A 27,557-nucleotide genomic window follows, 5' to 3' on the forward strand; every position below is an offset into this window, starting at 1 on the left:
ATATTAACTTCTGTTAAACTATCAGTTTTCAAGTTTGATTCGGAATTAAATAAATTTACGGTTTAACTTCCTACTACGATGCAAGCAGAAAGGAAAAATCTGCTGTGGACAACAAACACGACTCTCTACCATTACTACCATTCTCAAAATTTTTCTACTATTACCAATCGTTAGACCCATATTTAATCTAACACAAGATTACACAGTTTTTAACAATATTTCACATGGAAATGTAACCTTAAAAGGAAAGCAAAAGCCTTTTTTGAGTAAGTAATCTATCCATTGAGTAAATAACTACTTCCGGTGGAACAATTTTCTACGAAACTTATATTGTAAACCCCACCACACAAAAGAAAGAGCCCAACAATTAAAAACAAAACAAAAATGGCAAGTTTATAGGGGAGCCTAACAACCCTCTCTCCAAGAATAATTAATCGAATTTTATGGAAAAATAAAAGATACACACTTCCAAACAAACAATTGGTACACCAAGTTTAATAAAAAAAACGAAACTTAAGAGCTATTTTCACGAAAATAGTTTAAAACACGGAAAATGAAGATTCAGTGAAGTGGTAATTTTGGTTGACCTAGATATTGCCAAAGAAATATCTAAATAAAACAACTCCATCATAACAATGCCTTATCTTTTAAATTGAAAACTCACATCACATAGTTTTACATCAAATTAAGCAATTAGAATTTGCTGGTCGAATACCGAATCAATCGCGCAAGACTAAGCGTTATCTTTGCTAAATACGGGCTAAATTTTTTAGTTAACTGTCAAACAAAATGTTCTTTAAAATAGTATAAAAAAATAAACGAAAATATTGTAAAAACTTACCATAAATTAGTAACCATTTTTGGAATAAAAAAGAGAAAGAGAAGAAAAATACATAACACTGTTATAAGTAATGAATGAATTATTAATAAGCTTTTCCCAAAAAAAAAACCTTTATATTGCTCTTCGAGTAAGTTATTTGCCCTCAGGTCAGGTAATTACTAATGAAGCAATTAAATAAATGTTCCACAGACGATAGTCAAATAAATTTGAAGCCTTCCTAAGACATTACTAATGAGTTTTTAGATTGTTCTGAAAGAAAATATAGTCTAGATTAGTTAAAACAGTAGAAATTAGATTTAAAAGTAAAAGTCAATCTTGAAATGATCCAGGTGGTTCAATAAGAAAGTTTTTACTCACCGAGTTCTATTAAAATATTTTTTGCAATTGTTTAATTTAAAAGATAAACTCGAAACTTTGACGAAAATACCACCAGTTGAAAGTTTGGTAAATTATTTTAGAACGTTGAATTAACTTGAGAAAAACAAATTAATTAAGAAACGAGTTAAAATAGTTGAAAAATACTTTTAATTACCAACAATTTTTTTATTTGTACTCACAATTGTGTTTTTTAATAAGCTGTGGAACGTAATATTGCAGTCAATTAGTTGCCACTATTAAATTCGTAAATTTTAAGTAAATTATCTGTTACTTTTTAATAATTGATTTACTTCAGAATACATTCATTACTATCTCTGCTATCACTGTGCCTTGATGGATGTTAGACTAACATGTAAGAAGAAGGTTTCTTAAGGTTACAAAACAGTGTCCTAAAATTTCATAATTATCTTAAATATTAACCTACAATTTTAAATTTAAAATTGTACTTAACAATAAATGATTGTTTTTTAATGAGTAATCATGAGTGCGACTTCGGCCAATCTGGATTTATTGACTTGTTTTTAGATGACTTTTCTTTTGCCTTTTTATTAAAATTCATCAGCGAAAAGTTCATATATTTTTCAGGATTTAGTTCTTAATCATTATTCAATAGACCTTTGGTAAAAAGTATAGAAGGAGAAAAAAAAATTGTTAGTGAAGAACCAAGAGAAATTGTTGTCTCATAATTATTAAATGAGGCAAAACCTTTATTTCTGCAGATTTGCTTGGCCAGCTAAGCATCTAATTCCGTTTGCATTCTTCTCTGTGAGCGTTGTAAGATTTTTAAGCTGACTCTTTCAACTTGGAAGCTGGCAACACTCCTGTACCGTCATCTAAAGATTCAAAAGCAACTTTTAGCTCACTACACTTCTATTAATTTTTATAAGTTCTATAAATTTAGTTTCATGAACTCTTTTAACCGTAGATTCACAAATTAGCTGTTATTTCTCACCATTATTTGGCAAACTCCTGGCACCTGTCCCAACTTCCCAGTACCTCTTTATAGTTCCTTTAAATTTTCTTCCTTAAGTGATACTTTTTCTTTTTTCTACTTGGCCATTTTCCCGTGATCCTTGTTTGCAAATGTTCTGCTTGGTATTCTGCTTACAGTGGTACAGTGTAAATGTCCTAATTACATTGTACCAGGTTCTTTAGCCACCCAGCGTCCACTGTTAAGGTTGAAACCAACGTGCTCTAAACATGATTTAGAACTAAATAGCCTGTAAAATAAGTGTGTTTCACTGAACCTTAGCCTTCCACATCGTAAGACCTTAGAAATAATTCTTTCTTTTCATTGAATTTATTGATTTCCATTAGAATAAAATAAAATTTAAAAAATTAACCACTCAGAAGGTGAAAAGTTACAGGCTTGAAACTTTCATAGTTTGTTTCTCTTAACTAGGTAGTTATTGATAAAAATCAAAAGCATGCCAAATTCAAGGCTTGCTCGATACCATGCAATCTTGAAGAATACACACCCCAGGCGAGAAAACTCCACCTCAATATTTTTCCCTCATACAAAATATTACTTTTGAACGGTACAGACTACTTCCAAATCTTTCGCAAGGTAGTCCAACTGACAATAAAATACAAATTCATCAAACGCATCCTTTTCAAAAAGCTATAACTAAACCAAATTCTAAAATTTAGATAAAAACCAGCAAAAGACGATCATCCACAAGCAGACCCACACTACCAAAACTTAACTGGTCACGAGAAACTTCTTTCTACTCAAGCTTCATTTTTCCATTAAGGAGCGCCATCGCTGGCTGATTTTCACCTAGCTACAATCTATATAGATTGAATAAAAAGAAGATAAAAAACTCTTTAACATCTCTTCATAAAATATTAAACCTATCATAAGTCCTTATTTGATTCCCCTTTTTCTTATTTTAAAGATTTTATTTGTAGAAAAGATAATTAAAATTGTTAACAAAAAACATTTCTTTCACGACGTTCTTTCAATTGAATAAATAATCTTGTAAATGGAAAAGAAGTCAAAAGAAAATTAAAAAAATATGTATATACAAAGGAAAGAAAAATAAATTAATTTCACACTTTTCTATAACGTTATTTTTCCTTTTTCATAAAAGAAAATGTGGAATACAATCTTGAAAAAAGAAAATAAATAAACAGAGAAAAAAAATTCGACAGGAAGACTTACCAAAATATAAAAGACACAAGTTATAGTGAATGTGAATTTAAAAGATGGAATATAGAATGAAAGTATTCAGTTTTTAATTTGCAAAAAAGAATATTGGGCGAATAAAATAAATTATTGCTTTTTCTCTGAAATGACTTAATGTTGGTTAATTTTTTAAGTTTGAATAATATGATGAATTTTCCGTAGGAGGAAATATAGGTGAAGTTTGCTCGCCTATTCTTGTAGCGAACAAGAAAGGCACCAGATCTGGACAGTAAGTTGGGTGACCAAATTTAATCTCTAATTGATTACCGATAATGGTTCAATGGCGTTAGCCACCTTGCATTGTCTTCTTGAAGAAGGTGAACGTCTAACAGGAGCTGAAAGGAATATTTTCTTGTTAAACTGAGAGTACACGTTGAATAGTTGGAACGAGAGTCTGTCAGGAACCAGACCGCAATTCCACTGTAAGCACATAGCACCACATTCTTCTCAACTATTATTTCTCTTCCAAAGAGCTTCTTCCAAGCATAGATCGAACTAGTAAATCCAGATTCCATTACAAGAATTAGTTAGATATGATGAAACTAAAATTATTGAGATTTTGGCGAAGGGGATTTTTTACAAACTTCTCTACATGCTTATTATGAAGCTTTGGCAGCTTCAGCGAAAGCTGATAGTTTTTTCGTTATGATTAAAAATTATAAACTTTAAAAGTTGCTAACAAAAGTAAGACCAGCTTCATATTTCCGTCTCTAAATTTGAGTGTTAAAGGCTTAAAGAAGCATGTAAAAGTAGAGTTTTTCTCTATTTGCCTATAAAGCTGATGAAAGCTGGAAAGATAGGAGATAATGGTTGACAAGAGAAATGGCGGTAATCTCAGTAGCAGGGATGAAGAGAGGAATAGTGTAGGAAGAACCATAAGTTGATGGAAATGAACGCTTTAAGCTTTAAAAGCGTCAAAATCAGCACTTAGTTTTTGAGCCATTCTCAAGCGGAAATTGTTTGGGGTTTGAATTGGGACAATAAAAAATGATCTAATCAATCAATAAAAGCGATCTGCCATAGATAAACTGTAGTTTCAGATATATTGAAGGAACATAATATTTAATGTGTACACATTGTGTACGTGATGTATACACTTATTTTGTGAAAAATGTATTAGTGTATGTGGTACATTAGAGGTAATAGCCGGTGATGGATGACAGAGATAAGAAAAACAAGACATGGACCAACTCTAGTTGCTCTCAGACTCTCTCTCTCTTTCACAGCCCCATCATCGCACGTCACTACTAAACCCTCTATCTAGTGATGTCACATCACTCTCCAGGACTGCTCTGCTTACAAAGTAAAGCGCCCACTTCCACCTGATTACGTTTCTTTCTGAAGCATTCCTCCAATGGAAACCTGCTTTATCCTGAGATTTTTTTTTTCATTCCCCAACCATTTCTTCCAATCTCATGAGCTTATATACACATGGCACTTCCATGGCATACGTACTCACGCCACATATCAACATTCATTTATTTCCTTCAATTTCTCCCAAGAAGAAATGAAAAAGAAGTTTTGCCCAGTAGTGAAGTTATTTATTCATTAATAACACTTAGTGACCTGCAGCATCAAATTAACCGAGCTTTGCATTCCTAGCAAAGTATTAAGCCAGAATTTTGTAGCCTGCACGAGGGCATATTATTCTTAACTTTTAATCCACAAAGAGCATCCTGCAATTTGAGCAAAGAAATGTCAATCTCTGTTTGCTACCAACAGTTTTCAGGTGAGCGTCCATCAACATCCCTGGAACCAACAAACCTTTATCTAGCTCGACATGTACAGTACTCTGGAAATTTACTTACATTCACAGCTCTGTTCTTTGAAAACATGCAAAGAGATGCTGGACGAAATTTCATGGAACTTATATAATATTTTTTTTTTTTAGTTATAATTTAAAAACTAATAAATGTGGTCCAAAATAATACCAAGTGTAAAGAAAATTTTTGGCTTGGAAGTTAAGGAATGAAGCATGGGAATGACGTGTGTCCCACATAAAAAGTTTTATCCCCCTGGGAGGTAGCGTAAAAAAAAAAGAAGGAAGAAACTGATCATCCCTCCACTGACGAGGGGGAAGCAAGCTGTAACTTGTCAGCATGTCAGGGACGCCCCTCTAAGAAACAGGACCGTACTGTCTTCTCCATTACTTTGATACATCTTGATGATCCTCCAAACAAGATCAATAAGCTCCTTAGTGTGAGTTCCAATCGTTCGTGCAGTCTAGTATATCTCATCCTAAATTAATTGTAAATATTTATTAAACTATCTTCGGTCTTATTAGATTTGTATTTAGTTTTATTTTTTAGACAAAATTTTTAAATTGATGACTAAAATTAGTCAATATTGTTTTCACATTAATCAGCCTCACGTAGAAAACGTGTTTCGGAGACTGATTGAAATGTAGCGAATAAAATAGAAATATTTACTGTTGAAGAATGTCGAGTAAGTGTGCCCTCCAAATAATATTATCCAGTACAAAATCGACACAAAAATTACTAACACAAATCACACTAAACTAGCTCCCACTTCCTTAAATTTCTTACCATTTTGGCAATGAATGAAGAGAATCAAACACACCATAGTTGTAACTTCGAGTGCTTACTTGTATAGTGGTTCAGCTTAATGTAAAACACCCAAGTAACTGGCTTAACTAACTTACACTTCCTTCTATTTTGGCAATTAATGAGAAGGAACAGATCTACCTTAGTTATATCACCGTGTGCTGACTTCTAGGGATGTTCTGCTTACCGTAACTGTCCTGCCAAGCACAAATTTCGTTATTTTTTCTTCCATTTAGGGTATGAATTAAAAGCAAGAGTTCTTTCTTAATTTAACATCTAATGCTGATCTGCATAGTTGTTCTCTTAGCCTAATTTAAATAATTATCAATAAAACAATGTTTATTGTTTGAGATTGAATTATAGAAAACAAATTTGCCTGGAAAAGGCAATAAAGTTAGAAGCAGGTGTGGGTTTAGTATTTCACTTCAGTACAATGGACGAGATCCTATGAATCAAGGTGAGGAAAGACTCAGGTGCAAATTGTTACAGCCACTGCTAACGCCATTCTTTAAAGGTAGATCCATTTACCTTATTCTGTTTCTAAAAATTGTGGCAGCACAACACCAAAAAAATAAAATAAAGTAGGAGGAAATAAATGTGAATATAGCTGCGAGTTTTCTAGCCTCTTATGTCCCCCCTCGCTAGAACTTCAGATACTTTGCAAACTCATAAATCGTTTTATTCCACATGTCTGCATTGTTGGTAGAAACTAGGTAAAGCGGATTTTCCCATGAATCGAGGACGAAAATACTAAGAATAAAGCAGTACTAGGGAAAAGTTATTTTAGCAAAAATAGTTATTAGTAAAAGTTTTAGAAATAAAATAATAAATTGGAGAACAGGTTGACCTGGAATACCCTGGGAAAATACGTAAGCTAGCTAGGAGTTCTAAAAGATAAGGAGCAGGCGGCGCCCTTCGATGAAAGACAGGGTATATACAAGCAAGATGAATTTAAGTAAAGCTTAAACCTCTACTGAGCGGAGAAGATTACAAAACTGTCGGCAAAGCTGTTGCTCTACAAAAGATGACAGACAGACTCGTTGTGCTTGCCAAGACTAGAACTCGAACGGCTACTACACCAAATTCAAGTCTAATTTTCAATTAATTCCAAATAAATTTTGATGAATTATATCAGATCCTCCACAATAAATGAAAATAATAACTCCAACTACACTTTTTACAGATACAGAATTAATAAAGAACTCACAATAAGAATTTCAATCTCCTTCTTCCCAAATTGTGTACCATAATTACAATTTTTTTTAAGCAAGGATTATTGCATGAACATTACAGACTTTTAAACACAAAAGAATTTATAAAGTTTACTTCTTTATTGTTTACTTTTTGTTGTCGCAGGTTAAAACAAGAAACAATACCTCTAATTTAAATTATAAAAGTGTTTACAGAAAGAAAGAAACAAAGGAAAGTAGGCTCCATGAATATGAATATTATATACATTTGCAAATAAAAGTTTATTTGCGTTGGTAAAACCTTTGACAATCTGTATCTCCAACATAATATTGTTATTTTCTTTGACCATATTTCTGGAGTTATTGGTGTTGGTTGAACTTACTTATTGTTTGAGTGTTGTGGCAATCTAAAGACTCTATTTTGTTTTATATTATTTTCATGCTAGTCTTATTGTTTTATTTCTTTTTCCAAATGTTAACATAAAAACGTTGGTTCTATGTGCTGCTATCCTGCCAAAGATTCTCTTAGATTCGTGGAGCACAATAAGCTATACTGTAAACTGGCAATTTCTATTAGTGCTAAATTTGCTGAAAGATTAAAGCTTTCAAAAAAACACCAGCAACAAATTAATTTTTAAATACGCTACAATAATTAAATAGACCTAATAAAATCAGAGAAAATGGAAGAGAAATTTAGAGAAACTGGACTGTATTTAATATCACAATAAAATAGATAATATTTACGGATTTATGAATTCATTTTAATGACGTTAATGTCATTGAATCATTTATCTCGATTCTAAAAGGAGACTTAATGGTACAATAGAAAGTAAAGATAGGAATGGACACATATAACCATAATAATTTATAGGCTATAGCATAGAATCTTGTAAAAAGATAAATAAATGCAAAATATAAATAAATAGAAATTTTCGAAGTGCTCTTTTACAACGAGTACTGTAGATGGGAATACATTTTATTATAAATGTGAAGTAGCGATAAAAAGCAGAATAACCCCGTTGGAATCATGAATAGATATACTTAATTTTCCTTATCCTTTCAAAAAAAATATTGATGATAAGAAAAGTAAAAGATTAATCTGTTTTTTCCATTATTATAAAAGAAAAAGCCTACACTTTTTCGAACACTAGCCACTGAACAAGAATTTAATGTCTTCACGATGGAAAATAGTAGAGAATAGACGTCAAAGCCTCGTAAAATGATAATGTTCTCATTAAAATTGCATTCATACCTTACCCTGTATGATAAATATAATTTATTTCTGAATAAAGGTTTCTTTAAACTTGCGTTGGTTTTGTTTCAATGTCGTTTGCAAGTTTTTATACAAAAAGTGATTTTAGGTGATAAATAAGGTTGATGGGTGGAAGTTTCGCTTCCTTCTTGATAATAATTTATTTCTGAAGGCGGCAAATTGCTGGATTCCATCTAAGTAACTTAATTTCCAAACTTTATCTTATTGTCTTCAAAGGGATAAGTTTTCACAGAACTGATATTAAGTTCAACTTTGTTCCATTGAAAATAAGCTCGCTAATGGAATGTAAATTGAAAAAAAAAAATTATTTATGTAATGCGTACATTCTTTTCACAAAGAAAACTATTTAAATTTATTATTAAAGCAAAGGAGTTTGTTTAAAGATATGAAATGAAAATAACATTTACACGCGTTTTTATCCATTAGAATCCTTGGTGAGTCTAGTTCCTAAAATTATATTGATTGTCCATAGTTGTCCATAGATGTTGTTACTGTCTCCATTTGCAGTAAAGAGGATGTACTGCGATCTAGGTATTGCAACATTTGACTAGCAACTGGAAATGATTGTTCTCAGGTTCTGTGAATCAGAGGAAAAAAAAATATATCTGTTAGCTCAAACTAGGTAATTCTAACGGATGTAGTTGCCTCAAGTTTTTGGTAAAAACTCCGGAAGTATTTATTGTTCTTGCGATAATCTTGAAAGGCTTCTTTAAACTTGCGTTGGTTTTGTTTCAATGTCGTTTGCAAGTTTTTATACAAAAAGTGATTTTAGGTGATAAATAAGGTTGATGGGTGGAAGTTTCGCTTTCTTCTTGATAATAATCTCATCCTAATTAACCAGTTAAGCGTGTTTGACGTGTATACACGTCAAAACAAATCTCTGATACGGTGCATTCGACGTGTATACTCGTTATGAAAAATATAAAATTGCCATTAACTATAAAAACTCGAAATTATAATAAAATGCAATAAGAATATTACTTGGTGGGATGTTTCCTTTATCTTACCAATAGAACTGTCAAGTATTTTAAACGGAGGGAGTCAGCCAAATGATAAGTGGTTGGTACATGTTTGCTCTCCGCATTAGAGATTGGGGAATTACGCACACAAATAGCTCTCAACCCATGTGCAATGCCGTTTTTATCTTAATTAGAGATTCAGAGACCTCAGTACGAGCACGATTTCATTTTGCACAGAGAATTCAAAGCTCTTTTCTTCCATGTAAAAGCTCTTGCGTCTCTAGTTAGCTAGGAGCAATGCATAACGTGTAGCGGTGCAAGATGTTCAAAGAGCACATGAATGCTCTGTAATCTCAAGCCCCAGAAATTGCTGAAAAAGTGCTTGAAGTGACTATTACGACGTTGTAAACTTTTGGTTGTTTTGCCCTACGTTCGACGTGTATACCGCACACAGTGGTGGTGGGGTGGGGTGGGGTGGGGGTTAAAACTAAATTCCACGCCTTAACTGGTTAAAGTATGATTCCATCCTAATTAGATTTTTCGCAAGAGAAGGGGGTTCATGAGAATATTTCAAATCAACTTTTTTTTTTCTTTTTTTTTTAAATTAATGGTAAGCTTAGTTGTCTGCGAAAAGTGGAAAAGTTTATCTGAGACCAAATAAAAACTGTAAGAAATAACAGAGTGTCATTCCTGTTTTTGAATGAGTCTTGTTATCACATTAGAATAGATTATCCAAAATTAAAAAAAAATGTAGCAAAGAAGTTATCAATTTCAGATAAAGGTCTGTTTACCTAAACGTCTGCTATTAGCCTACCGAAATTAGGGCAATTTATAACTAATAAGTAATATAACTAATTATGGCATAAACGAGCAGCAAAAACGTAAACGCATCAAACATTTTTCTGTTCATCAACATAATTTGGTACAATTAAAGCTGGGTTTTTTGTATTTTTTCCCAGCAGCATAACTAGATATTATTATTATTTTTTTTTTTTTTGCGCATCAACAGCTGAGGTTATTGGCGCCCGGAGCTTTTTCCAGTGCACTGCCGGCCTCCGGACAGTGTTCTCTCGTTACAGACAACACTGTCCATCACCGGACAGTGAGCTGTAAGAAGCTCCTAGGAAGAGAAAATCTAAGGGTCAGCTGCTGGATTCGAACCCGGGACCTCCGCGTGGGAGTCCAGTATGCTAACCTCATAGCTAATCCCTTCCCTGATAAATATTATTATTACTATTACCGTGATTAATTGTTGAAATGTGTGTTTCCACTATTGTTTGTTGTTGTTTTTTTGCAAGTTTTATACAGAAATGTTTTGTTCAACAAATATTTGAAAACTGAAAGGGTAAGATAATGTTAGTAGACAAATAACTATGCTATTTCTAGGTGAAGAAAATATTATGTAAGTATATGTTTAGTTAAAGTTTATTTACATAAGAAATGGAATCTTGTATTTACTTAGCAAGAAGCATACTTTTTGGTGAACGTAACAGGAGACTAAACGAAAATTTCTCTTACAAAATCATAACTGTGTTTAGTATACACATATTGTGTATATAGGTATCCAAATGCAAGTATATATTTGTATGTTTTGAGAGTATAAGGCGTCTCACTAGATCCAATACTGAAACATCTGGTATTTGAAACACTACTATCATTCTCTCTTACTACTATTTTCAAAGTTCCAATACTTAGTAATTTTCTTCAAACTTTCAATATATGCATAATATTTAAGTTTTACTAACATTACACAATTTTTTTAAACTGTATTTTACGTTGAATGACACCGTACATGTAGCCCTAATCCCAAACCTATCTTCTGTCCTAAAACATAAAAAAATAAAAAATAAAATAGAGATAAAATTAAGAATTATAGATTGATTGAAATTAAATATAAAGTTTATAGAATCTTCTAAAGGCAGTATTTAAAAAGAAAAAAAGTGAAAAAATCCACTGATTAATGAGAGCTTCCAATTGCAAACACAAGAGATCTAGATACTGACAAGCTGAATCGTACCAATCCTCTTAAGGATAAGGATAAGGTAAGAACAAAAGGAAAAACTTTGCAAGAAATTATCAGGTATGGATAGTTTAAGCGGTAAGGAGCTGAAATAGGACTGGAGGTTCAGGGTCAACGGTTTGTTGCATGGACGGATCCAGGGAGAGCATTGTAGTAGCTGGTGTTTGGATATGACGTGAGTATATTGATTGATTGAGGCAGTTTTGGGGATTTTTTTTTGTTTTTTTTGAAAATAGCTTTATAAGGATTAAGAAAGATAAAAGAGCCGACAGCATTGATGCTTGCTGGTCTCAAAATGTTCATCAACTCTTTTAAGAGAATGCAAAAAAGAAAGAAGATTTTAGATTAGTTTAAGATAATCACATGCATCGACAAGCTCTTTGAAGATGTAAGAATAGAAGTAAAATCTTCACTTAAAAAAAAAAACAAAAAAAAACTGAACAACGTTTGAAAGATTGAGGCCTGAAAAATTGACGTAGAGTCTTTTTTTTGTCTTCCCTCTGTTTTTTCCAGAGGAGATTTTCCCAGTTTATGTAAAAGAAAAAGGAAAATGAAAGCAGAAAACTAAAAAAAGAGGGTAAAAAAGTTTACCTATAAGTTCTGGAAGAGAAAGTGGTTTACATTGGGATGGAGATGTTAATTTCGACGAGAATACCCCTTCATATACTCTCTCTAGCGGAGTTTAGTCAAATCAACATCGCCTCTTGTGATATCCTCAGTTTTTAGACTAAGTTTTTCCCCAATATTAAACACACACACACACACACACACAAACACAAAAATTGGGTGTATAAAATTTTCCTTTATTTTAGAAAGGTCATTTTAACAATCCTTCTTTTCTCCTCTGTTTTGCCCTGCAAGAAGACAAAACCTTCCTTCTCGTTCAAGAGATTACTTAAAAGATTCAGCTTTGGATATTCCACTTTATCTTCTCCATTTTCAGGAAATATCCTTCTCAGTCTCTCAGTAAAATCTACCCGTTCTAAAAATCATAAATGTTAGCGCTTTTCTTTCTACCAGTTGGATGACAATACCATTTCAAATTTTAACAAGGCGGAAACGTGAAATTGTATCACTCGATCTCAAAATTTGGGTACAATGCAAAACAAAAAAAAAGAAGATTTTTCAACTGATTCATGAAAGTAACGAGGTGAAATGAAAATTGAATTTCTTAGCCATTAATTCTTACTCCAATCCGGTATAGATCCAATATCTCTATGGTTACAAAAGCCCTTTAACTTCCAATTTGGCATTTACTCTGTGCTGTATCCTTCACTAAATTGTTTTAACATAGTTCGTCAACAGTTACACATTTTTCGTCCACCTATGGGCGGGGGTGGAGGAAATTGCAAAAGGGCTTTGCAAAAAGTCAATCATCAATCATAATTTTAAAACAGTAGCAATCCAGAATTTGATAAAGGGTGTACTAAATCAAAAGGTGACGTCAAAATTAACTTTACATCCCTAATAAATTCTTACTTATACATAGATAAACGTACAACACATACACACGCATTGTAGTTGGTGGTTGCAATTTAATTAGCTGATCTAAATAATTTGCAAATCATTAAATTAACTCTGATAATTGTGAAAAATTATTAACATAGTCATTTATGATTCACTATTTCCAACTGGAGAGAAGTTCATTATTTGCTAATTTTATCGTCTCTTATAATTAAGTAATGAATGGTAATTATTTTAAACGAATTACCCCTAATAATTAGCATGGAATAATATTCAGTTTTTATTCTTGCTAAAGCGTTGTTTGAAATAATAAATTTTATGTGTACGTATAATTAAAATTTATTATTCATTTCAATGACTTTTTGAAGTTTCTGAGAACTTATAATCTACTTTACTGACGAATCAAGGCAGGATAGTGCGGGTCAAATTTGGATAAAAAGTGAGGATATTGTGGCCAGCCTACAGCTGGAGCGCCGGATCTCTGTTTTCCAAGCAGAGGTCATGGCGATGCTAGTGTTCAGTTTGCTGGAAATAACTAGAAAACAGAAATTTAGCGCAAAAACAATTTTCTCGGATAAAAAGCCCTGGAGAAGTCAAATTACTCATCAAAGATAGTAGAAATCAAAGGAATGTAAAGTAATGGTCTAATTTTTCAGGCAGGCTTTATGTCCAACTACCAATTACTTGTCGTGGACCTTGGCGACTAGCAAAACATACTTTTCTGTTAATTTCTCATATTAAACATTAAATAAAATCCAAGGCCTAGACCGGGAATCGAACCTAGTACCACAATACATACGTATTAGCTTTGCACGTCTCGCCTCTAACCGCTCGGCTATCGTGGCGCCTAAATAAAAGGAATATAGAAAGACTTAATGAACAATGACAGAAGAAAGTAGTGAGCATTTTTTTGGTATCCTAGGTAATGGGAAAAAGCTAATGAGTTGAGGAAGGTGGACTCGTTTCATTGTTTCGTTTGCCTAGAGTCTCTTTTGCCCATCACAGATTCTATATATATATTATATAAACCCAGAATTAAACAGGAGAAATAAGAAGTTAAACTGAGAGAATCAGGGAGAATTTATAAAGAATTAAATTTTGAAATTAATTACATGAACGATGAATTGCCAATACATTATATCAGTTGGGTAATTAGGGCCAGGGGGGAGTTGATATACCTAAATTATAGCTTACTTAGGGAGCCATCCAGGCATCAGTGTTCGTTGTGCAGTATGTCAGTGATTGAAAATTTGCACCATTTTATTGCGGTATGTCCCTGTCTCATAGAATTCAGACTAAAGTATTTTAATAAGAATACTCTATCAAAAGAAGAGTTGATCTCATATTTAAATGGATTAGGAGGGTGGTTACCGCTAATCAGATATTGCAGCGAAGCCTGGAAATATAGATTCAGTTTAATATTAGAATTTAATTACTGATTGCACTTTTAATTTTATATGTTTCCAAAGTTACTCAGGGTTTTATTTACTGCTGGTAGTTTATTTTTTATGTCTATTTATTTATTTTTTATTTTATTTTATTTTTTTTTTATTATTAATATTATTATTATTATTACTATTTTTTACATAATGAAGCTTCAGTTTATTTACTTATTTTTCTCTTTCATTATTATACTATATTTAGGGGAAGACATTACTTAAGTTATGTAGCACAAACTCCGCTGATGGTCAGTGACCAAGCGTAGTCTTTGTTAATTTTTGTTTATATACATGTATAGAATACTTTTTTTGTAAAATAAAGGCATTATCTATCTATCTATCTGGTAACTTTAACTCTTGCGCCAGTCGGCGAGTTTTAATACAAAAAGTTACTCCATATAACAAGAAGTTAATTCTACAGTGTAGGAATCGAGGAGTCCATAGAAGTCTGTGGCACATTATATTAGGGCACCTTTGTGCACTGCAGTCCAGGCATCTTTGAAGTGGATGTGATTCAAGGGGTCGACATTATATACTTCTTATTACTTGATATGAAAAAGCACAGCAACGAGAAAAGATAGATAAGTAACTAGTGTGAAGATTACTCCGTAAAAGTTGGTAGGTCGTGCTCCCATAAAAACTATAATTTTCATTTAAATGCAAAAAAATAAATGAAATGGAATTTTCAAGTGAGTAGAAAACTCGAATGAGAAAGTCGAAGTGTTTTCAAATATGAATTTTTTTTTTCAATAAGCCCCACGAACTTGGGAGAAAAATGCAAGGTATTTGAAGAATGACTGTTTTTAGATGGGTGGGGGAAAATGTCTGTGGAAGATGAGTGGTACGTAGGATACTACTCCGGAAGTGTGGAAGAAACGACGAGTAAGAATCCCGTGCCAGGAACTAACGGCCTTTCACATGCAGCACTGAAGCCCATTTGTAAGCATTTCAAAAAAGAAGGATATCCTCACGTGATTTAGTACAGTCCAGGCCCTATATCTTATCTCGCTTTCTCCTATAAAGGGATTTATCCCTACTTTTTCTCTCTCGCTTCCTCGTACACGTACAGATATCTATCTTCAACGAGAGAGAGAGAGAGAAAGAGTAGATGAGAGATCTTGAAATCAGTCCTACCATTTCATTCTGCCATTTCTCCTGCAAAATAAGTAGAATCTTCAAGACAAGATAATGCTTATATATCGGGGTGTGGTAATTTATTCGCTGCACATACGTCATTCTAAATAGAAACTCATCAATTTCAGTTATAACTACCATTTCTACATTCTGTAAATTCTTCAAATCCTAACCCCCCCCCCCCAAAAAAAAGGTAATTCAAAATTTACTTACTGTTGACTTCGGCCAAGATTTGGGTGTCATGTTTCGGGGTTCACTTTCGAAGAACAAATTGATTACTATAGCAATAAGTTGTTTAATTTTACACTATATACTTGTGGGAAATCAATTGGAATCCTTCAATTGAAGTACGGTTCAGGGGGATTGATTGAATTCAAAATAAACCATCGTCATCTTCAATTCTTCAAGCTTTAAACCAAACTCCTCCCATAAACACTAACAAAACAATAAAAACTAGAGAGGTGCTTCAATTAACTAGAGATCGTCTCAACAGATCACCTATTGTCCCTTGTAACATAGCAAGAGTAGCCAACCCTAATGGAATCTGATCTAAACTAACCTTAAGTCCAATTCTTAGATTAGAGAATTAAAAAATTCTACAACTAAAACCTCAAATAAATGCGCCTACTGTTAGAAATATTTATTAATGCATGACTTACGGCATGAATAATTGTTTAAAAACTAAATTCACAATTATTATAATGGTAAAAGTACAACTAATTAATTTTGTATTACCTCTTTTATTTGTTTTTCCTGGGAAATTTAGAGAGTTCTCCAAAATTATTAACATTTAATTGAATTAAATTTATTTTAAATAATGAATTTAGTAAATAGCATTTCTGTTGGATCAATTTTTCACCAAACATTTTCATTATTATTTCATTTTATTCTTGGCCCCAGCTGTTGACTGACCTAAATGTCAAATCTATCAGCGATTATCGAAGTGAAAAAGAGATTTATCGCCTAATTTTTATTCATACATTTCTGTGTTTCAGGAATTTTAGATTCAGAATCCAAAACTGATTCATTCTAAAGCACTTGTTCATTTCTCTATTCATGAATATATGCAGATAATTCGCTAAAACAAATTCTCTGTTCAGAATGTTCAGAACAATCACATAATGTGTGTTGCTGATGAAATTGGACATAATTTAAAAACTTTTTATCTGGCAACAGAAGACAAAAACCAAAAATTAATAAAGCGAAATTATAAAACAGAACAGAGTAAAACAAATTACAAAATAAAATCGTACAAAGAATATAAAACTAAGTGAAAACAAAGTTCTTAAAAGAAATGTTAAGACAACTCTTAAGACAAGAACTACGATAGCAATGAATTCTGGAGATATTTGAAGTAACTAAAAGTTAATGTAACATATAAAGGACACACCCAACACGTTTTGCCCTCACATTACATATACACATTATAAAGGGATCACATAGTAACAGTAAAAATAACATTATTCTACAACATTTTATCTACCAAACTTATAACACTCGTCTATAGGATTAAAAGTCTGTCCTCGGTAATCCTCAGAGGATGAACTTCTGCCTTTCTGCTGTCTCAACATCACTAAGATTTACTTAAGCCAGGTATAATTTATTTTATCTAGAACTTTAATTCCAGATAGTAGAAAGAAAAAAAAAAAATTAATCCTAAAATAAATTTAGAAAAAAAAGGGGATATGCTCTAAATATTTATCGGATGAAGTCGTGTTTCGAATTTGAATCAAGAAAAATATCTCGGAAAACGTGCAGACTTTCTTTTATTACAAATCTAATTTACAAATTTTCTTGAAACTAAACTTAAACAAGAGAACTATTAAAGGAAATAGTTCAACTATCTCCACTCTTAAATAGGAACTTCTCACTGAGTATTGCCAATATATAAGAACCTGGTTAGATCTGAATTGAATTATACACTTCCAAGTTGGAGTTATAACATGCGAGACTAACTTCAAGAAATTGCAAAAGGGTGCAAAACAAGTTATTAAGGTTTGCCATTGATGCAAACAAGATGTAAACCTATTGCTAACTTGCTTAAAATTACAGGCGTGTAGTATGTGTAAGATTTATTGAAGGAAATTTGTCTTAATTACTTTCAAAATGTCACACTTAGCATAAAATCCGCCAATATGACGTAAATGAGCCCTAAAAAACATGAAGGAACATTTAATTTGTTCATCAATATAATGTGGTACAATAAGAGGTAATTTTTTCAATTTTTTTTTAGCAACATAACTAGAACCTCAAGGAAAATGTAATTAACAGCAAATTAAAGAGGAATACATAAAATAATCTGGTGTTATTAAAAGCAATACATAGGTATATATGTAAATCGACGATAAATAATGTATAATTGTAATTTTATAATTACTTTTCTAGCCGGGATTTATAACTGGGCCATATTAGGTGCTCCTCTATCTTCTGTTCTCACCTAGTAAATTAAATCACAATTAGTTTCTTTAAAACTTTCCAAAAAATAATCTCTCCATCTTAATACTTCAAAATTTGCAGTTTTTCTTACTTCCGTATGCAAGGCATTCTCCAGGACTCCAACTTTCAAATATTACGAGTAAATATTCATGTTCAGTCAATTCTATAACCTTCCATAATTATCCATCAACTTTTGTTTTCTTACTGCATCATTAGTTTATAATTAACTACTTGGTGAAATTCTCGCCAAAATTCTGTTTAAACATTCTCGAAGATTCTAAATTTATTCCAGATTTAGGCAACAAGAAAACCACTACTATTCAGCAAGATCATCGCTTTGTATGGCCAACTACATCCACTCATGAGAAACAGAGTGTTTCTCGGGAGCTTTCCATGATGTATACAGCATGCATGCCCTCAATTTTGGCATTTTACCAGTAACCCAATTAATCTATTTTAAATTCTTACTTGTCAGTTAGGTTCTTCTGAGTTTATAAAAGATCATTGTTTCCTCAACCAAAGATGGTATACCTCAGAACAACATTCTGGGAACTACAGTTCACTCTGTTTTACAGCTCACCATCCTGAAATTGCTTTTTTCATATACTCCCAATCATGATTCTGTAATAATACACAGAAATTTTCAAACACATTATAGTGGTTCGAAATTGGCTATTGAGCTTAATGCATAAAGTAAGTCTCAAAACATCACCACAACTCTTTCGGAATAAGTCTTCTTCTTCTTCTTCTTCTATAATCTAATATGTCTACTTCCCCAACCATGGTCTTCACATAGACCCAAAATTTTCTCTAAATCATACATGATTTAAAAAACAAAAATAACAGGCTTATCAAGCACTTAAAGACTCCTAGAGAAAAGATTATAATATTTATATAATCATATTTTAAGTAAAATAAATATTTGTATACGTTATACGAGTAAATATATTATATTTATGTAAAGTTAGCACAATATTTGTAAAAACATTTATAGTAATATGTCAATTCCTTGCTAAGAGAGATTTACTCTAAAAAGTAATAAAATAAATAATAATATTTATGTAAAGTTTATATACTTATTACATATAATTCGAAAACCAAAACTGGGCACATGGAATTGAGCTATAAGGTTCAATCTTTAAAATATGTAATATTCATTCCTCATTAGAACGCATCTCTTTAACCGAATTATACACAAACGGCAGGTGCTTATTTTACATAACAGTTTTGTAAATCTACCATAAAGTTATTAGATATAACTTAAAAATTAATAAGTAAGATAATAAAAATTCTTGCACTTACTTTCCCAACGAATGGCAAGCCAGGCTTGTACCTTCGTCTCATTTCATGAGAGAAACTCAGTTCAACGTAATGTTCCTCAGCAATGGGCAATTCAGGAATAACTGGATCTGTAGAACCACGGCTTAACGAGACATTCAGTACGGTCATAAAAGTGGAACCATCAACATCCACTTCAATGTGCCATAGACCAAGTGGAGCCTCCGGGGAAAGATTTAATTCTAGCCCTTTCACCCCTGTAAAAAAAATAAAAAGACATTAAAATAAAATAATATTTTTATAGATTTGATTATCAATTCTTGGAGGGGGATTTTGTGCAAGTTTGTAGAAATAGAACATTCAGTGAAATATGAGTGTCAATTTGGATGCATTTTTAAGTAAAAATTACAAGATTATGTAAAATATATGAAGTAAATGTAGTGTATGTTATGACACATTAAATAATATTAAGCCACAAATAGCATTAAGTTTGAATAAATCGTCCCGACAATAATAAAGTGGATACAACTGTGTTATACTTTAGCTTCACCAAAATATTTTTAATAAAAGATTTAGATTTCAAATATACACTCAAAACGAATAATATACCAAGTTTCAAGAAGTTAAAACTGGAAAATTGCAAACTCAAATACCTACTTTAAGTTTTCAAAGTAAGAATTCTAACAACTCTCATTGAAGCTTCACAGTTTTGCTTTATAAGGCTGAACTGTAAAATAGTGCTGACGAAGCTATGTTTGAAAACATTTCAGTATTGCTACAATACAAATACAGATATTTTTTTTTTTTGAGGAAAGTGTATCTCAAATAAAAGTAGAAAGATATATAAAATTTTGAACTCTAATTTATATTTCTATAATAGAAAACTGTTTGGATAACAAGACCTGATCAAAACACTTACTATTACAAAATGCAATTAGTAACAAGAAAAGCCTTCATTACAAACAAAATCTAAAAGAAGATGTACTCTATAGTTATTCAATTACATGTATGTATATGAAACGTATGAATTAAGTGAAATCTATTGTATAAAATTAATGAAAACACCATTTATAACGCAGTAACGATGATTCTAATAGATCTCAACCTAATTATAGTAATTTCTAACTGTACCTGATGTACTTTAAAAAGAGGAAAATTCCAAAACTAACAATCACATATTAGTTTTTCTTTCCATGATTGTCTTATATTTACATATTCATGTTTGACTTTACATCTTCTTAAATACGAGTAAAACCTTTTAAACAAAATGTTTAAACAAATTACACACAAAACAAGACAAAAAAAGGTAAATGCTTAATGAATATATCTTTACGAAGTACCTTTTTTCATTGTTGCTCAATAAATGCCTTCCACAGTGAGAGATTCAACAACTCTACTTGTTTTAAGTATTTAAATTAGTACTTAATATATTAATAGATCCAAAATTATTCTCATTACAATTCAAAATAAAATACCCACTGCATGTTGTTTATTTCAATCATTTCCAAACAATAGTAATATTTAAATTGACTTTATATGGATAACCTTAGATAAACTTTTTGTAAATTAATATATAAACAAATTTAACTCCTTTGACGAACTATCTCCTGTTACAAATCCAGCATTTTTATAATAATTATTAAATAAAAATGAAATTTACCAATTATGAGAGCGCTCTGCTGGCGCTTTTAATAAACACAAATAGAGACCAAGTTAGCTCCTTTCACGAACTATTTCCTGATACGAATCCAGCTTTTTTGAAGCTATTTTGATGAAAAATGTAATTTTCCAATTATGAGAGCACTCAAGCGGCCTTTAGTGCAAACTCAAAGATAAACAATGTAGGTTATACATTAAAATGATCTGGAGGTTATTGTTATTTCCCAGTAGGTGGAGCACTCTAGAGCCGTATTTTATAAACATTAAAATATATTGAAAGTAAAACCATTTGTTGAGGTTATAATGCTTTGGATGTTAATGAAATTTTACTTTACTTTTTTTTTAATAATATTGAGTGTAATCTAAGGATTTATATAGAAAAGCAGCTTTTATAATTTTCCAATAACTAGCACTTTTAATTTTATGTCAATATGCAATATTTCATTTATATCTAAATAAAAAAAATCTATCACTTTAGTCAATTTTTTGCATTTAGCCAGCAACCTACAAACATATTTATGATTTAAATGAAAATAAAGGGTACTGATTTAAACAAAACGCTTTTGTTTTGCTCTTTAAAATATTTACTATATCAAATAAAAAAAAGTATACAGAAGTTTTGTTAATTACAGTTTAAAAAAAGATTGTTAATGCTTCTTATCACTGATTTAGGTAAGTTAAAAATTGTACATCTTTTAAAACAATCATAAATATGATTTAATGTTTGTATAAATGAGGTTGAGTAATTGTACAAAAATGATTTTTACAAAAAAATATCTAATAATTAGCATGAATTAATTTTTAACTAACTAAACATCAAAGAATATTCCTTTTCAATACTTTTATGATGTCTAATATTCTTATTATCTAATCTATGTTCTGTTTAATTTAAAAGTTATTAAGTGAAATTAGATCTGACAGGCGGTTGTAAAAGCTATTGTTTAAAAGCTACAATGCTTTTTGTATTAATTACAGTCACAAAAATGTAATGTATTCTTACTCATTCATTTTATTAAATATAGCTTTAATTCAATTATTTATTAAAAAGAAATTAGCCTAATGGTTTATAATTTTACAAGAGATCTGATAAGTCTAATTAAATTAGTTGTTTCTCTACCAACAATCAATGTTTAGAGCTTACTAAATTTAAATTAAACGTAGACTTCATTGCAGTAGACGTGACACATAGATCTGTTTCGAGCCAAGTAATTGTTCATGAAGTTCACAGACTACAGTATTACTATTAATTTCTTTAAAAGTGAAAGATCAATTAAGTAATAGTTATTTTTATTTGCAAATATGATTTTTCAATTGTCTCAAAATTTAGCTTATCTCATAAATTCAACGTTTTTTTCCCCCATAAAATTCAATAATTAAAGCTATTTTTAAATCATAATAGAGTATTTTTAACACTACTAACAATATCAAAAGAGTACCTGCTTTTTGATTTTTCAGTTCACGAAATCAATTGCATCTGATGAAATTAAGGAATTGCTTCGATTTATGTTGGTAATTCTTGATGGCTATCCAGGTGTTTCCAGTTAATCCTTGACTTATTATATATTATTTTAATTAAATTATTTTTAAAGATTATTTTAATGAAAAATTTAATGACTAACTTTTTGAATAGGTTTCGATTTTGTTTTCAGCAAACGAACTGTAAAATCCACGTTATTACTATTATAATGTCCTATAACTTATTAAAATCGTAATCAAGACTTATTACATTATTATATAAAGCACTAATTATAAGTATACCCGGCTAAGCCACTGTCAGCACCTCTGTCTTGTGGTAACGTGAAGTGCACTATGTGGTTATACCTTTTGCAGGTTATACAAGCTGCCTATCATATTTAACAGTTTTATGGCGGTAATTTTAAAAATATATTTTTGATTAAGTTGGTGTATATTTGAGTTCAGGTTAACATTCCATAAAGAACGCAAATTTGGTGGCTACTATAATGATGGAAGAGAAAAATATATTTAATTTTTGTTTTTTGTTTTAATATTAATAATTGAGTTGCCTGTTCTGTAATTTACAGAAAAGCACATGTTCTGGAAACGTTTGACGAATGTATCTATACATTTTATCTATTAAAAACAAAATAAATAAATAAAAAAATATTTAAAAATAATGGATTATTATTTACCCTGCATAAAAATGAAATAGTTGCAAAATATTTCCTGACAAAACACCAACAAATATGTTGTAAACCTACCATAATCTAAAGGAAGATCTTGCCAAATAGCCACTTTAGTTCCTGTGGGATCTTTGACGTATACACATCCGGTCAAATCTGTTGACACGTGTAGATCATGATCCAATGCCAGCAGCCAGAATTCAACTGTAATAAATATAAAAAAATCATATTTAGCTGGAGGTTTGTGAAAGGTAAAAAACAGTAGCAGGAAATTATGTTAGAAAATTATATTAAGATTGTTTTACTGTTAATTCCGGCCATTTGTTTAGTTATAAAGGAAATACTGATGCGTAAATTGAATTTTCATAAGAAAGACATAGTTCAAGGAAACAGAAAATGGTTTGAATTCTGTATAAGTCTTGTTATCTTTGAACACCCGCTGTAAACAAAACAAAATGTTTGGGCCAAAAATAATCAATTACCTCATATCCTAAATTGTAATTCTATTTATAATATTCTTAGAAGATTTTTTAAATTATACATACATATGTGTATATTTTCTATGAGAAAATAGGGGGGAAAACCAAGTAGGCGAATAAAAAAAGGAGAAACTCGAATAAAAATACCAGATTCTAAACCAAAGCATAAGATTATGTTTCCCAGGGCAAACATTTGGGTCAGAAAGGAAGTGATATCCAAGCAAAAGAAAAAAAGGGAAACGAAGCAAGGGTCTAACAGTGGAATCTGCATGGCCAATACAAACGAAAATTCAATTTGGTCGTAGGGGTCCGCTATCAATGTCTTGAAATCCACCAGAGCCATCTACTTAAAATGGGTCCACCTTTTTCTATTCCTTAAATTCTCTCTATAAACAAATAGAAAAATAAAATCACTTGCTACTGATTTTTGTTTTTTGTAGTTTTTTATGTTATAGTAAAATAAAGTAAGTGCTAATAGTTTGTAGCTGTAATTGAATAGATTTGTATTTCAGATTGGTATCTTCCGGTAAGGCTACTCTTTTTCTAATTTTACCTCTTTTACAACTTCATCAAAATAGTAAAATCACAGCTGATACATTTTAATTTGTAGACTTTAACAGATCGCATCTAGTAGAAGGAATGTTGAACATTTACTAATCTTTATCAGCACATAGAGTTGCTGAATTAAATGCCTTAATGCCTTAAATGCATTTACCTAATTTCTGAATTCAGATAGATTAAACAATTTTATTTAAAAAAATCGTATTTCGTGGGCGAGAAAACGTTTTAAGAATCAATCATCTTGACATAAAATAAACTTCCCAAATTTATTGTTAACCATAAACGGTTGACAAAATTTTTAACTGAAGGTTGTTATCTACAAGAAAGCAGATATTCTAAGAACTATAGAGTTTAAAATCAGTTCAAATGCTGGAACGACTTTATGGAAGGCGATATACTGTTAATTTATTGTGGTACTGGGTTCGATTCCTGGTCTAGAGGCCTTGTATTTTATTTAATGGTTAATAAAAGAAATTTACATTAAAGTATGTTTGCTAGCCGCCTCCGTCCACGACAGTTGGACGTAAAGTCCGTCTGAAAAAATGGACAATTACTTTACTTCACCCAATCAGTCGGGTGATCGGTGTAGCAAGTCACAGGAAAAAAAAATCAAAGACACGGAAAACAAACGGAAATTAATGAAAAATTCGAATGCGAGGTGTCTCTCGAATAACGAGACTGATACTGCTACAGAAGAACTATGCATGCGCCAAATCCTAACGACCGCGACAGCTGTGCAGCGTACAGCCCTTTCTTTCGATTGCAGCGTCTCACGTATTTGTAGAGAAATCTGTCTGATCAGAACCGTCATTTGTGTAAGAGGTGTTAGTTTACGTTTTACCGAAAACATGATACTACACACGTAGTAAAGCAACGAATTGTCGTGAAATTTCACATCAAAACTTGATAAAACCGCTACTGAAACTTATCTTTCATTAAAAGAAGTTTATGGTGATGAATGTTAATCACGTGCGCGAGTTTTTGAGTGGTTCAAGCGTTTCCAAGATGGACAAGAAGACGTTGGAGATGATGACCGCCCGGTTCGCCCCCTTCTGCGTCCAAAACGGATGGAAATATCGATTATAATTAATCAACATTACTACCGCAAGGTGCTTGCTCAACTCCGTGAAAGAGTAAGGAAAAAAACGACCTGATTTTTGTGGAAGAACAAGTCCCGGGGTTCTCCATCAAGACAACGCGCGCGGCTCACACTGCATTTCTAGCCAAGTACAACATCCCAGTTTTAGGCCATACGCCTTATTCGCCTGTCCTGGCCGCCCCATGTGACTTTAGATCTGTTCCCCAAAGTCAAATCTGCATTAAAAGGAACACGATTTCGGTCCGTTGTGAAGCTGTGAAAGAAAAAGCGGCACGCGTCATGCAGGAGCTGACAGAAAAAGACTTCCAGCACGGTTTCGAACAATGGTAAATTCACATGTAGCGTTGTAGGTGTATATTGAAGGTGATAATAACTAAATATGATTTTAAAATAAAATGTTTTACAGCAATAGACTCGTTATTTAATAGCCACACCTCGTACCTCACACGATTTTTTCTTACAACAATTTACATAATGAAAAATTATTGAATCTTAGAATTCGCTCGGACAAACTGCCGGAAATCACAACATCAATAGAATAGATTAGCACTTCCGATAAGTATTTTGGAATTGTACTTAAATATTTAATAGTTATGTTAATTTTAAAGAAAGATGCAGAAATAGTGCTAATACTGTCCTGTTCTTTCATTCTGAGAATTTAGAATCCATCCGGTGTCTTATATCTACAAAAAGCAATAAACACGGTTCTTTTACCGTTATATTATATTTAAATTAAATATTGCTAAGGCCAACTAAAATTTTAGGAAAGAAATAAAAAAAAATTCAAGCAAAATGTCAATCAAAATTCTAATTGGTTAAGAAATGGTTAATTTACTAAACATGATGTTAAATAACATAATTTAAGCGAACGAAGAAACAGAGTTATCCCGGCGATTACCCTGGTTGGTGGACGCAACTTTATAACCCGAAGTTTCTAAACGCATTGTGAGTACATAATTGTTTTACTTAAAGTGAAAGTTTCTGCTAGGTGGCTTCTTAAACTAGCTTAAACTTGTGGCTGGTAATTTGAGTCTAATAACTCTTCGTATGGTGTTAGTTTTATTAAGAAAATTAACGGCTTACATCAATTAACTTCCTCATGTAATTGAGCTTGAGGGAATCATGTTTCAGGGAAGTAGGATTACAATGAAAGAAGACTGGAAATTCTGTGAGTTCCTTTCTTTGGGCCAGGAAAGCCAAATCGTCGGCGACTGTGAACAATGGACATGAAAGAAGTACAAAGAAAGATGGACAAGTTCCAATGATATAAAAAAGCTTCACCTTGGTTTGTGTTTTAGGCAAATCTACAGCCCTGAATGAGGCCCCTAGAGTATGCAGATTACTAGGTAGTAGAACCAGCGGTTCTTATCACAATCTGAATGTTCGCGTTCAGATATCAGACTGCTAAGCAGATGCCCTGACCACTGCTTTATGACTGCTAAGCTGATCGATCCGCTGTCTACTGCCTTTTGACTGCTAAGTAGACTAAACAAATAAATAAATTAAATCCCAGAATACTGCTTTTTGACTGCTAAGCTAAACCTTTGTCTGCTGCCTCTCGACTGCTAAGATGATCCCCTGCCTACAGTCTTTTGACTGCTAAGCTAAGCCTCTGACTACTGCGTTTTGACTGCTAAGCTAAACCTTTGTCTGCTGCCTCTTGACTGTTAAGATGATCCTCTGCCTACAGCCTTTTGACTGCTAAACTAAGCCTCTGTCTACTGCTTTTTGACTGATAAGCTAAACATCCTCTGTCTATTGCTTTTACTACTTAGCGGATCTCCCTGTCTACTGCCTTTTCATCCATGGCTGTAATTAAGACTAATTTCATCCAAAATTAATAAATTTTACAAAAAAAAAATGTACGCTGAATCATCTTAATAATTGAGAATACGTTTCTAATAGAATTACTGTCAGACTTGTCTTTTCGTGCAGAATCATATTAAATTAATTCAATAGCTTCTAGTCTTTCCGCTCTCTCTTTACCTTGGAACGAACCCATTGGCACAGTCTACCCGAAGGTCGTCTACTTCAACAAAATGAGAGAATAGAACGAGAAACAGAGGTGTGAGCCGACAAGAACCCATGGGTAGATTATTTAATTTCGCAAGTGGCCAGCTACCTAATGGTGCAGAATGAACCCATCCAACTATATATAGGAGATAATATCAACCCAAGTTGACCCTTTTTTCCATCGAACCCACAGCGGTGCTGCGAATTAATTGTTATAGATCAATAAAATTACAATTCTGTTCAGGTTGGCTGGTTTTTTTTTTTTGCTTCAATTTTTGTCTCCAATTGCTGTATTTTTACTTTATCCTGTATCTTTGTGTGAGTGAGAACAAAATATCTGTAGAGTGAAGATTCGATTCATCTTTGATTGTTGCAAAAATTAGCGAAATTAATCAATCAGATCTCCATTTTTGCTCCCAAATCTAGGGCGAATAATGAATG

General features: G+C 31.9%; 1 protein-coding gene and 1 long non-coding RNA gene across 14 annotated transcripts in view; both read right to left on the bottom strand.

The window, feature by feature from the left end:
* LOC141448011 (C3 and PZP-like alpha-2-macroglobulin domain-containing protein 8) overlaps window positions 1–27,557 on the bottom strand; it is a 413,880-nt gene that overhangs the window by 64,439 nt on the left and 321,884 nt on the right. For 4 of the 13 annotated variants that reach the window (XM_074116013.1, XM_074116012.1, XM_074116011.1 and 1 more), the window contains exons 5-6: window positions 23,043–23,168; window positions 19,189–19,421 (exon numbers count right to left, since the gene is read on the bottom strand). In XM_074116013.1, coding sequence (XP_073972114.1) covers window positions 19,189–19,421; window positions 23,043–23,168 — 359 coding nt within the window. Of the gene's footprint in view, window positions 1–841; window positions 1,091–1,198; window positions 1,313–1,398; window positions 1,561–19,188; window positions 19,422–20,504; window positions 20,729–22,259; window positions 22,801–23,042; window positions 23,169–27,557 lie in introns of those variants that run through there. The other 9 variants (XM_074116018.1, XM_074116017.1, XM_074116022.1 and 6 more) reach the window with 9 other exon arrangements.
* LOC141448015 (uncharacterized) lies at window positions 9,019–18,347 on the bottom strand. Its single transcript, XR_012454789.1, has 3 exons — window positions 17,978–18,347; window positions 17,828–17,887; window positions 9,019–11,217 (listed from the first exon to the last, which is right to left on the bottom strand). It is a non-coding gene; the product is annotated as an uncharacterized lncRNA (long non-coding RNA).

This window comes from Rhodnius prolixus, unplaced genomic scaffold, assembly GCF_049639745.1.
Source record: "Rhodnius prolixus isolate KJV_2025 unplaced genomic scaffold, Rpr scaffold_13, whole genome shotgun sequence".
In the NCBI taxonomy this organism is placed as follows: Eukaryota; Metazoa; Arthropoda; class Insecta; order Hemiptera; family Reduviidae; genus Rhodnius; species Rhodnius prolixus.